At 44.8% G+C, this 12,794-nt stretch overlaps 1 protein-coding gene across 1 annotated transcript in view; it reads right to left on the bottom strand.

Moving 5' to 3' along the window:
- TECPR2 (tectonin beta-propeller repeat containing 2) overlaps positions 1-12,794 on the bottom strand; it is a gene marked incomplete at both ends in the record, with an annotated part of 81,837 nt that overhangs the window by 20,556 nt on the left and 48,487 nt on the right. The window contains one exon of the mRNA XM_079700367.1: positions 4,734-4,882. Within this exon, the coding sequence (XP_079556493.1) occupies positions 4,734-4,882 (149 nt within the window). The remainder of the gene's footprint in view (positions 1-4,733; positions 4,883-12,794) is intronic.

Raw genomic sequence — 12,794 nt, 5'->3', positions numbered from 1 at the left:
TACACATACCTCTACCACGGACAGAAAATTCTCCCACTGAAGCAGCAAACTCCAAAGAAAAGATGCTAAACACAACTATAAATATTTTCTCCAATCCTTCCAAACGTTAGCAAGTCTGAAAACTGAGTCATTCGTTTTCAGTACTTTGTTAAAACTTCACCCCAAAACTCCTACAGGAGGGATGTTTTACCAGAGAAGAGAAAGGGACACAGAAATAGAGAAACCGCTGCTAATTTCAGAAGATCCCTGTGGTTTCACCTCTCTGTGCCCTTTAGCATCTGTTACCGCTTCCGTTTGCTTCAGCTGCACACATCCTACTTGTAGACCAGGATGTGCATGTCCAAGAAGAAATAAAACAAACTAGAAAGAGGTCGAGGACTTCCCTGGTGGTGCAGTGGTGAAGAGTCCACCTGCCAATGCAGCAGACACGGGTTCGAGCCCTGGTCCGGGAAGATCTCACATGCCACGGAGAACTAAGCCCATGCGCCACAACTACTGAGCCCATGCGCCACAACTACTGAAGCCTGCGCTCCGCAACAAGAGAAGCCACCGCAATGAGAAACCTGCACACCACAACGCAGAGTACCCCCCTCGCCGCAACTAGAGAAAGCCCGTGCATAGCAACGAAGACCTGAAGCAGCCAAAAATAATTAATTAATAAATAAATTTAAAAAAAAGAGGTCGATTATGATCAAAACATGGAAACCCCATTATACATTCTGATACTTGAATTCAACCAAACTGTCCTGATTTTCTAAATCTTTTTTTAAAATAAATTTATTTACTTTTGGCTGCATTGGGTCTTCGTTGCTGCGCGTGGGCTTTCTCTAGTTGTGGCTAGCAGGGGATACTCTTTGTTGTGGTGCGTGGGCTTCCCATTGCGGTGGCTTCCCTTGTTGCAGAGCATGGGCTCTAGGTGCGCAGGCTTCAGTAGTTGTGGCGCACGGGGTCAGCAGTTGTGGCTCACAGGCTCTAGAGTCCAGGCTCAGTAGTTGTGGCACATGGGCTTAGCTGCTCCGCGGCATGTGGGATCTTCCCGGACCAGGGCTCGAACCCATGTCCCCTGCATTGGCAGGCGGATTCTTAATCACTGCGCCACCAGGGAAGCCCCTTTCTAAATCTTTTAACAAGGCCTCATCCCACCCCACCCCCACCCCGCCACTGGACTAGTCTTCTCAGGACCCTCTGCAACTTTAAGGTTAATTTGAAATTCAATTTAAAGGTAGGCTTTGTCCTAAAACACTGAGTGTGAGGCCACTGAGCATGTGACACGCTGCCTGGACACAGTGTTCCATCGCAGCTCCGGCAGACAATGGCTGGCCCAGGCCCTGGTCCTCAGCAGGTCTTGGAAAAGCACAGCAAAGGGCCTGTGCAAATGTAAGGCCTGTTTTTTGTCCCCACAGGAACCAACTCTCTATCTACAAATTCCACGGCCAAGTGCATTTCTTCTACAGCACACTGAAGCTACTGAGTAAGAAAATGTGGTCTCATTTGGCGGAACTACTTGAAATAGTTAATGTTTAACAGCCTATTTAGCAATCACTACTTTATTCAAAGCACAGCTTTGAGGCCCTTTCATGTGAATTTGTTCTATTTTGGCCATTTTCCTGGGCAAAGCTGTAGATCACCACAGTCAATAGAGCACTGCAAGTAAAGCTTTCTTCCCCCAGTTTTAGCTTTGCTTCCTAGAGGTTATTCTAGAATCTAAACGTTGAAAGGAAGACGAATTCGCAGTTTCATGCAGTCCTTGATGTGACACCAAAAGCACAAGCAACTAAAGGAAAACGGAGATAAAATGGACTTCATCAAAATAAAAAACTTTTGTGCATCAAAGGACACCATAAAGAAAGTGAAAAGACAATCCAGAGAATGGGAGAAAACATTTGTAAATCATAATTCTTAAAAGGGTTTAGTATCCAGAATATATAAAGAAGTCTTACAACTCAATAATAAAAAGACAACCCAATTACAAAATGAGCAAAGTATCTGAATATTTTAGTTCTCCAAATAAGATATACAAATGACCAATAAGCACATGAAAAGATGCTCATTAGTCGTTAGGGAAATGCAAATCAAAATCACAAGGACATGGGGATGTAATGTACAGTATGGTGACTATAGTTAATACTGTATTGCATATCTGAAAGCTGCTAAGAGAGTAGATCGTCAAAGTTCTCATCACAAGAAAAAAAATTTATAACTACGTATCATGACAGATGTTTACTAGACTAATTGTGGTGATTATTTTGCAAGATATACAAATACTGAATCATTATGTTGTACATGTGAAACTAACACAATGCCATACGTCAATTATATCTAAATTTTTAAAAACCCTATTGAGGGACTTCCCTGGCGGTCCAATGGTTAAGAACCCTCCTTCCAATTCAGGGGACTTGGGTTCGAGCCCTGGTCAGGGACCTAAGATCCCACATTCCTTGTGGCCAAAAAACCAAAACAAAACAGAAGCAGTATTGTAACAAATTCAATAAAGACTTCAAAAATGGTCCACATCAAAAAAATGTTAAAAAAACAAACAAACAAGAAAAACCAAATGAATTGTAACAAAATGTGCCAAGTTGGATCAGATCAGCTTTCCTTTCTCTACAGGTCTGTTTTAATATAAATCAGAACATTCAGTAACCCACACAATATAAAAATTAATTTTTCCTGTTTCAATAAACTTTTTTACCCTGTTTTTAAAAAGACACCCACAATGAGATACCATTTTACAACTATTAAGTTGGCCAGAGAAATTTCGCAGTGAGGATGTACAGGAACTGGACTCCTCATACATTGCTGGTAGAGGGTAGAATGGTGCAGCCACTGTGGCAAACAGGCAGTTCCTTAAGAAGGTAAACAGACAATCACCATATGACCCCACAAGTCCACTTAAAAGTGGTACACCCAGAAGAACTGAAAACGCATGTCCACATAGTCTTGTACACAGCAGCATTATTCATAGTAGCCAAAAGGTAGGAACAACCCAAATGTCAATCAGCTGATGAAAGGATAAGCAAAATGTGGTCTACGCATACAATGGAATATTATTCAGTCATAAAAAGGAATAAAGTACTGACACATGTTACAACATGGATGAACTTTGAAAACATGAAGCCAAGTGGAAGAAGGCAGATGAAAAGGCCACATATTATACAATTCCATTTATATGAAAAAGGAAAATCCAGAATAGGCAAGTGCATAGAAACACAAAGCAGATTAGTGGCTGCCAGGGGCTGAGGAGACACGGGTTCCAGAAGAAAAGGGAGTGTCTACCAATGGGCAGGGGGCTTCTTTTCGGGGTGGTGAAAAAGTTCTAGGATTGGACAGCAGTGACGGTTGCACAACTTTTCGAATACACTAAAAAACACTCAGTTGTATGCTGTAAAACAGTGAATTATAACTCTTTAAGAAATAACATAAAGCTGTCAGAGGCTGACAACGACATACCACAGGAGCAGGCAACAAGAGGGTGCCTTGTCTAAGGGGGCTCCAGATCAGCAATGAAACCAGCTAGAGGTCGGCTTGCCTTCACCCTGGCTGCGCACCAGCAGAGCCCACAGCGCCGGCGACAACACCTTCCCCTGCCGCCTGACCGTGGCTGTCAGCGCACCGCCGTGTGCAGACGAATGTGGACCGGGCGTCTGCACAGCGCTTTCTAATTCACAGACGCGATTCTACTCGCTCTTAGCAGGACCCTGTGAGGAGGAAGATCCACGCGGAGCCAGCCTCCCCGTGGCCATGAGCGCTGACCAATGGCCTGAAAGAACTCGGGACCTGACTCCTGTCCAACTGTAGGGTCTCCCAGCACAGGCCCCGTGTCCCATGGGCAGGACTGGTGGTCCTCATAACCAGCCCTGCACCTTGACCTCAGCTGCCCCACCCCTGAGGGTTCACGATGCCCAAAACGTAGACAGTCATGAACACAGGCATTCACCCAAACACCTGATTTCCTTCTTGTCCCCGTTTAAGCACTTTTTGTTCAAGGACTAACCACTCCTGCCACACTGCCACCTCTGCATATGGCAACTTCATTCTTTTCCCCAACAAAGTCACGAAGTGGGGACTAGCAACAGTTAGAGCAAATAACTCTCATTAAATCACAGCCCCCCATTTATAAATTTTAGCAGAAATATATTTAACATAGCAACCAGGCCCATCAGGTATTTAAGGGTAACTAAATAGTACACTAAAATCAGACTCCCACTTCTGATTCGAGTGGTGGAACAGTCAAAAGAAAAGGAAAAACATTTAGGATACATGGTAAACTGAAATATGGCTGGGGTCAGGGGAAGGGACGGGGCACACGAGGAGAAGAATTTCTTCAACAAACCAGGAAAGGCACTCACTTATCTCCATGACAAGATTTTAAAATGACTTTTACTTTCTTCTCTATACTTTTGGATATTGTTTGATGTTTTCAAAAATAATGTTCATTCTGTAAAAAGTCAGAAGCGAAACACTTTTATTTTGAGAAAGAAAAAAAGCAGCATTGGCTCAGATAATCGTTAATCTGTTCGGCCCTAAACTTCACAAATATCAGATCCCAGGTGTGGGATGCCAGTGAATGAGCGTGCATTGACCTGGGGCACACCTTAGTCCCCAGGCTCCCTGACACGCCCCTCCTCCCCCAGTTGCTGGGAGGCCACACTAGCAGGCGTGGTCCTCTCCCCAACACCAGCACCCGAGCAGCGAACTGACGAGCAAGTTGGTATCAGTTAACTTTTGCTTACCTGGACAGGCGGTTCAATCATTATCCAGGCTGGAAGCATCAGACTGGGATTCAGAGGCTGGGTACCCACGCGGAAGTAAACTCCACCCCTGGAATCACAGGCCCAGACGTGCTGATTTCCACATGCCAGGCTCATCAGTTTTACAGCTCCTATAGACAAATAGAGAAAAAGTACACACATTAATTACTCTTGTAAGATGACTCATGTTTCATTTAATCTATGAACTTTGATTTAAACTTCAAAGAAAGAGATGATGCTGCCTTTGCAGGTGAACTCTGTTGCTTGAGAACATTACAGTGCACGGGAGTCACCAACGCCTCTGGCTGCCCCGGCACCTGCCCCGTGCCACAGAGCAGCCCTTGCACACCACGGGCAAAATAATCAAGATGTCATCCGGACAGTGCCCTGAGCCACCAAGCCTGGGAATTAATATTTCAGTGTGGGCCCTGTCATTAGCTTCATCAGATACGTGACTGTTACCAGCAAATTCTGGATTTGGGGCAAGGGAATTCATCTTTTAGGTAATCTTTTTTTTTTTTTTTGGCTGCGTAGGGTCTTAGTGGCAACACGCGGGATCTTCATTGTGGTGCGCGGGCTTCTCTCTAGTTGCAGCGTGTGGGTTTTCTCTCTTTGGCTGTGCCGTGCAGGCTCCAGGGCACGCGGGCTCTCTCGCTGAGGCGCGAGAGATCAATAGTTGTGGCGCGCGGGCTTAGTTGCCCCGTGGCATGTGGGATCTTAGTTCCCCAACCAGGTATAGAACCCGTGTCCCCTGCAGTGGCAGGCGGATTCTTTACCCCTGGACCACCAGGGACGTCCCTCTTTCAGGTAATCTTGATCCTAATTAGAATTAAAATTAACTAACTAAGCATCCCAGGATCTTCATTTTTCTTTTTACATTTCTCCTTGTTTATTAAACCAATTTTAAGAGGAAAGGAAATGGGAGGAGTCTTCAAAGAGAAATCTGATTAACAGTTTATCTGGCAGAAAGAGCAGCAGCCCAGTTACCAGCCTGGGCGACAGTGACGCACGGCTCTTGCCGCCCCAGCTCATGCGTGAGGCCGTCAGGACGCAGACCCCGGAAGAGAACGTGGAGAAGCCGGGAGGCAAAGGGCAGGCCGCGGCTTGAACCCAGGCCTACCTGACCCTCCCCGCCAGCCACCTCTGACCTCTGGGGCCTCACATCCCGTGAACACACAGATCTTACACGGTCAGTTCCCTCGCTTTTGACAGATGCACATGCCTGGGTAACCCACGGCTTATCGAGTTATGGAATGTTTTCACTGCCCCAGAAGGTTCCCTCAAGCCCCCTCCTCAAGGAAGTTCTGCCCCTCTGCCCCGAGGCAGCCACTCTTCTGATTTCCATCGTCGTGTATCTGTTCGGTCTGGTCTAGATGACTGTCAAAACAGAATCACAGGTATGCACTCCCTGGGCCTGGCTTCTTTCACTCAGTGTGATGTTCTGTTCATGACATTCATCCAGTCACTCCTTTTTACTGATGAGTATGAGTCCACTGCATGTAAACGCCAGAGTTAGTGGCGTATCCTACTGATGGGCATTTGGGCCATTTCCACTTTTTGCTATTAGGAGTAAAGCTGCTATCATCATTTCTGCAGAAGACTTTTTTTTGTGAACATGTGTTGTTTTTCTTGAATAACACCTAGGAGTGGAGCTCCGGGCTATAGGGTAGATATCTGTTTAACGTGGAAAGAGACCACCAGTCTTCCCATTTTACACGCCCACCAGTGGTGTGTGCTGGTGGCCCACACCCTCACCAGCATCCACTTCTGGCACCTCTGTCAGCCATTCTAGCAGGTGTAAAGTGGCATCTTGTCATGGTTTTATTTGCATTTCCCTGGTAACTAGTGATGTTGAGAATCTTTTAATGTGCTTATGGGGGGCATCTGTATATCTTCTCTTGTGAAGCATCTGTCAAGTCTTTTGCCTGTTTTTTCAAGTTGAATGGTTTGTCTTCTGATGACTAAGTTAGAGGATGACTCATTTTGACTGTAAAGCAGGGGAAAAAGGTGGTACAGCTACATTCACTGGCAGTGCTGCTCTTGGCCACCTCACACAGTTGTCACCGGTATCAGATGACAGCCCATGTGTCCACACCAAAACGTACAGGCACGGATCCTGCTATGGGGAAATCTCGTCACATGTGTTTAGCTTAAAAGTGTCAACCAACTACTACTGAAAAAATTCTTAGTACCCCTTTGTACATTCCTGAAGATGATGATTTCTCTTATACTGAAATTAGCTGTATTTTTAAAATCTTTTATAGAATGTCTTACCGGGGAGTTAAAATACACATCCTAGAGCTCTAACATTACCCATGAAAAGATTGGTAGTGATCCAAATAAAGTACTTTCAGCAGTAAATTCCAGAAATGGCCGAGAAACAAATTCTAATTTTAAAATGTTAATTAAAAAATAATTTTATGTTGGAGTCATCAACCTGCCCTAACAGGAATTACAGGTGGTAGCTGCTCATGCGAAGAGAGTTACATGGTTACAAAAACACACTGGGTCAGCATCTCAGAATTAGCAGCGAATAACACCACCACCAGTGAAACACAGAGTTCATATTACAAGGCAGGCGTTCTTCTAAAACAAACATAAAAGGTTGCTAGAATATACACTTCAGTGTATAAATCAGCTTATTCTGAATTGAAGAGACAGGTCAAAGAAGAAAATGTTTAATTGAAGGCTTTTCCGTAGTCTCCTACTTCACAGAGGGTCTCCCAGGCTGCCTGGGTGCAGGTGTATGAGGTCAGGGCAGGTGGCAGAGAACACTGGCCTCCCCAGCACTCCCTGGCTCGTCAGTGTCCCTTGGAGTTAAGCGGGGCCCCATCACTGGTTCTGGACAATGGGCTGTGAGCAGAAGGGATCTGTCACTTCTGAACTGAACCATAAAAGAGCTGGCAAGAGGGCCTTGCCCTTCAGCTGTCCCCTGCCGCAGTGACCAGAGGGGCAGAGACACAGAGCACCGCAGGGGGTCAGTAAGCCACCACCTGGGAACCACTACCACAACCATCGAAAGACTGACAGGTCGAGAGCCAACTTCGCAGGAGCAGAAAGCAGCCTTCCCTGTGTTACATCACTGGCATTTGGGACTCGTTACTGCAACAATATCAGTCCGACCAACACAGACATGCTGCGATTTTCCTGTCTTCCCCCTATTTTTTTCCCTCCCATTAAAAAAAAAAGTTTTAATTACTTTATTCAACAGATGAGACATTTTCCCTTTAGGATTACTTTTTAAACGTATATTTTAGAAGAAAAAGTGGCATTTACTTGGTGTTTTACTATTTATAAGACACTTTTCTGCATAAATTACTATATAATATAATCCTATTTGTTCCCTAAAGGCACGAACTGACACTGAATATTTCTTCATTAAATGCTGTGACCAGATGTATTCACTTACAAATTGCATTAGTTTGCTAAACATTCCAGTGCCTGACATATGCATATTTATGTGTACTGGGAAATCAAACGTTATGAGCATCTTAAATATCTGCTAAATGATGCAAATTTTCTTCCAAAAACTAGGATTGTCATAAATCATAAAATTCCACATTCAGTCTCCATAACTGGGTTCAGTAGCTAGACATTTAATTGAAGAATTCTCTTAATCTAAGAAATGGAAATCAAAACTACAATGAGGTACCACCTCACACCAGTCAGAATGGCCATGATTAAAAAAAATCTACAAAAAAAAATCCACAAATAACAAATGCTGGAAAGGATGTGGAGAAAAGGGAACCCTCCTACACTGCCGGTGGGAATGTAAGTTGGTGCAGCCGCTATGGAGAACAGTATGGAGGTTCCTCAGAAAACTAAAAATAGAGCTACCATATGATCCAGCAATCCCACTCCTGGGCATATATCCAGACAAAATTGTAATTCAAAAAGATACATGCAGAATAAAACAACAACAACAAAATAACAACAAAAAGATACATGCACCTCTATGTTCACAGCAGCACTATTCACAATAGCCAAGACATGGAAACAACCTAAATGTCCATCGACAGATGAATGGATAAAGAAGATGTGGTATATATATATATAATGGACTACTATCCAGCCATAAAAAGACAAAATAATGCCATTTGCAGCAACACGGATGCAACTAGAGATTATCATACTAAGTGAAGTCAGAAAAAGACAAATACCATATGATATCACTTATACGTGGAATCTAAAATATGACACAAATGAACCTATCTATGAAACAAAAACAGAATCACGGACGTAGAGAACAGACGGATGGAGTGGGAGGTTGGGCTAGCAGATGTAAACTATTATATATAGACTGGATGGACAACAAGGTCCTACTGTAGAGCACAGAGAACTATATTCAATATCCTGTGATAAAGTAATGGAAAAGAATATTTAAAAATGAATGTAGGGCTTCCCTGGTGGTGCAGTGCTTAAGAATCCGTGTGCTAATGCAGGGGACACGGGTTCGAGCCTTGGTCCGGGAAGATCCCACATGCCGTGGAGCAACTAGCCCGTGAGCCACAACTACTGAGCCTGTGCTCTAGAGCCCGCGAGCCACAACTACTGAGCCCATGTGCCACAGCTACTGAAGCCCACATGCCTAGAGCCTGTGCTCTGCAACAATGAGAAGCCACTGCACCGCAACGACGAGTAGCCCCCGCTCGCCGCAACTAGAGAAGCCCACGTGCCGCAACTAGAGAAGCCCACGTGCGGCAACAAAGACCCAACGCAGCCAAAAGTAGATAAATAAATAAAATAAATAAATTTAAAAAAATTAAAATGCTAAACAAGAGAATGTATATATAACTGAATCACTTTGCTGTACAGCAGTAATTAACACAACACTGTAAATCAACTACACTTCAATTAAAAAAAAAAAAAAGAGAGAAAAAGAATTCTCCTAATCTAATCCCAGAGTAGCAACTGACTTGGTAATTTGTATAGGAGCAGAAAAAAGAGATGCTACATCTTAAAAAAAGAAATTAAAGGCAGAAATCATGTTCATGACTTGATACTTTGCTAAAGTCATGCTTGAAATTGAAATGTCTGCTTGCAATGTAGAGACTGGTGACATTCCAGACTTTACAATGACCTGGAGCTGCCCGAGGTCAGTGCCAGTATGAGGTAGTCTGGATCACGTTTTCGGCACTGGGAAGATGGGCTTTTGTTTCTTGTTTTCAGTGTCAGAATGCTTGCAGAGGCCAGGACTGAAAGGGAACCAGGTAAAGCACATCTCTGAACAGCTCTGACAAAGCCAGCATCTCCTACCTCATGCCCTGGGCAGGCAGATGGCAACCTGGAGCTGGACTGATGAATTCAGGTGAAGACATCTTGTACTTGCTGTTAAGACAGTTTTATCTGTGATTATCAGTAACAAGGAATCAAAACTCATATCCCAGAATCAGCTAGAAATGGAGTTACAAACAACGACGGATTGCCCTGACAGTCCAATTTCCTGCTGTGCGTGGATGTGGCCATGCACAAGGCCCCTGCCGGCAGAGCCCCTCCACCTCCACGTGGAAACTCCTCGCAGGTCAGACCGAAATGACTGTTGGGACAGAGCAGGAGCAGGATGCTCAGGGAAAAGCCCCAGGATGGGGATGCTGACTGAAGTAGGCCAGAGCAGGGAGGACATCCTAGGCCATGGGAAGAGAGGCGACCCCAGGGGCCTAGACGGGCCTGGCGCACAGGGAAGAGCGATGGCGGGTGGCTGGAGCCCCGCTGCACGAGGCCCTCAAAAGGCAGGCCGGGGCAGGCTGCCAGGGCGCCAGGTGCTACCCCGAAGACTGGAACTTGATTGCAGGGTGTCGAGGGCACAGCCCAGGAGCCGTGTTTTAGGAGGAGAGCTCGGGCAACCATGGCAGGAGGTGGGCACACCTGGAGCCATGAGGCGGCTACAGCAGTGCAGGTGTGGAGGGGGAGCTCTAACCCGGGCAGTGGCGGGAGGGAAGCGGAGGGTAAGACAGCCCAGATCTTCTGGGGTAGGTGGAAGAGACACTGCCAACCACAATGGCTGGCAGAGAAGCAAAAACAGCCAGAGAGAATTCTGCCCTTTCCAGCAGAATTTAATGGAACAGGGGAGTGAAGTCAGGAAAAAGAGTACATTTTGGACCATCAACAAAATGAAAAGGCAGCTACTGGATGGGAAAAAGTGTTTGCAAATAGTATGTCTGATAAGGGTTAATATCCAAACTCTGTAAAGAACTCAGACAAATCAATATCAAATAAACAAACAATCCAATTAAAAAATGGGCAAAGGGCCTGAATAGGCATTTTTCCAAAGAACACATACAGATGGTCAGCAGGCACGTGAAAAGACGCTCAACATCACTAATGATCAGGGAAACGCAAATCAAAACCACATGAGATAGCACCTCACACCTATCCGGATGGCCATCATCAAAAGACAACAAGGGACTTCCCTGGTGGTCCAGTGGCTAAGACTCCGAGCTCCCAGTGCTGGGGGCCCAGGTTCGATCCTGGTCAGGGAACTAGATCCCACATGCATTGCACCAACTAAAGATCCTGCATGCCATGATGAAGGTCCCGCACGTGGCAACAAAGATCCTGCATGCTGCAGCTAAGACCTGGTGCAGCCAAAAAAAAAAAAAAAAGATTTAAAAAGACAACAAGTAACAAGTGTTGACAAGAATGTGGATGAAAGGGAACCCTGATGGTGGGAATGTAAACTGGTGCAGCCACTATGGAAAACATTATGGAGGTTCCTCAAAAAATTAAAAATAGGACCATCATATGATCCAGCAATTCCACTCCTGGGTATTCATCTGAAAAAAATGAAAACACTAATTTGGAAAGATATATGCACCCCAGCATGCTGTTCACTGCAGCATTATTTACAATAGGCAAGATATGCAAGCAACGTAAGTGTCCATCAACAAATGAATGGATAAAGAAGATGTGGGGTGTATGTGTGTGTGTGTACACACACACACACAGACACGCACACACAAACACACAATGGAATATTACTCAGCCTTAAAAAAGATTGTTGCCATCTGCAACAATGTGGATTGATCTGGACCTAGTGAAATGTCAGACAGAGAAAGACAAATACTGTATGTTTCACTTATATGTGGAATCTAAAAAAACAAAATAAATGAACAAATAAATACAACAAAACAGAAATAGACTCACAGATTCAGAAAACAAACTAGTGGTTACCAGAGGGCAGTAGGAAGGGAGGAGGGGCAAAACAGATGAAGGGGATTAAGGGATACAAACTACCATTTAAAAAGCAAATTAAGGACTTCCCTGGTGGTGCAGTGGTTAAGAGTCTGCCTGCCAATGCAGGGGACATGGATTCGAGTCCCAGTCCAGGAAGATCCCACATGCTGCGGAGCAACTAAGCCCGTGCGCCACAACTACTGAGCCTGTGCTCTAGAGTCCACGAGCCACAACAACTGAGCCCACACGCCACAACTACTGAAGCCCACGCGCCACGACTACTGAAGCCCGTGCGCCTAGAGCCCATGCTTCGCAACAAGAGAAGCCACCGCAATGAGAAGCCCGCACACCGCAATGAAGAGTAACCCCTGCTCGCCGCAACTAGAGAAAGCCCGTGCACAGCAACGAAGACCCAATGCAGCCAAAAATGAAATAGATTTATAAAAAAATTTTTTTTAATTTTAATTAAAAAAAAGCAAATTAATTACAAAGATGTAACATACAGCACAGGAAATATAAACAATAATAATAACTTTGTATAGTGTGTAATCTATAAAAATATCGAATCACTATATTGTACACCTGAAGCTAATATTGTATGTCAACTATACTTCCAAAAAAAAAAAGTGCATCTGGGAAAGAGAAGTTTGCTACTGAACAGAATCCTCACAGGTAGAACCACAGTCTTGAAAAAGGCTGTGCTCCTTTCACTGCTGTGAGCACCACCATGGCCAACTTTTAAAAGAACAATGAAGCACCCCAGGTAACCGCAGGCAAGTAAGCAAGGCAGCATGAACGTTACCTGCGTTACTACACTCCGTTCACTACTCTCCAATGAGTGTTGCTGGATCTGGATGACGGCCTGCCACG

This window comes from Hyperoodon ampullatus (assembly GCF_949752795.1).
Source record: "Hyperoodon ampullatus genome assembly, chromosome: 3".
NCBI lineage: Eukaryota > Metazoa > Chordata > Mammalia > Artiodactyla > Ziphiidae > Hyperoodon > Hyperoodon ampullatus.
The sequence above is the reverse complement of the archived record's forward strand: the minus strand, read 5'-3'. Positions and strand labels throughout refer to the sequence as shown.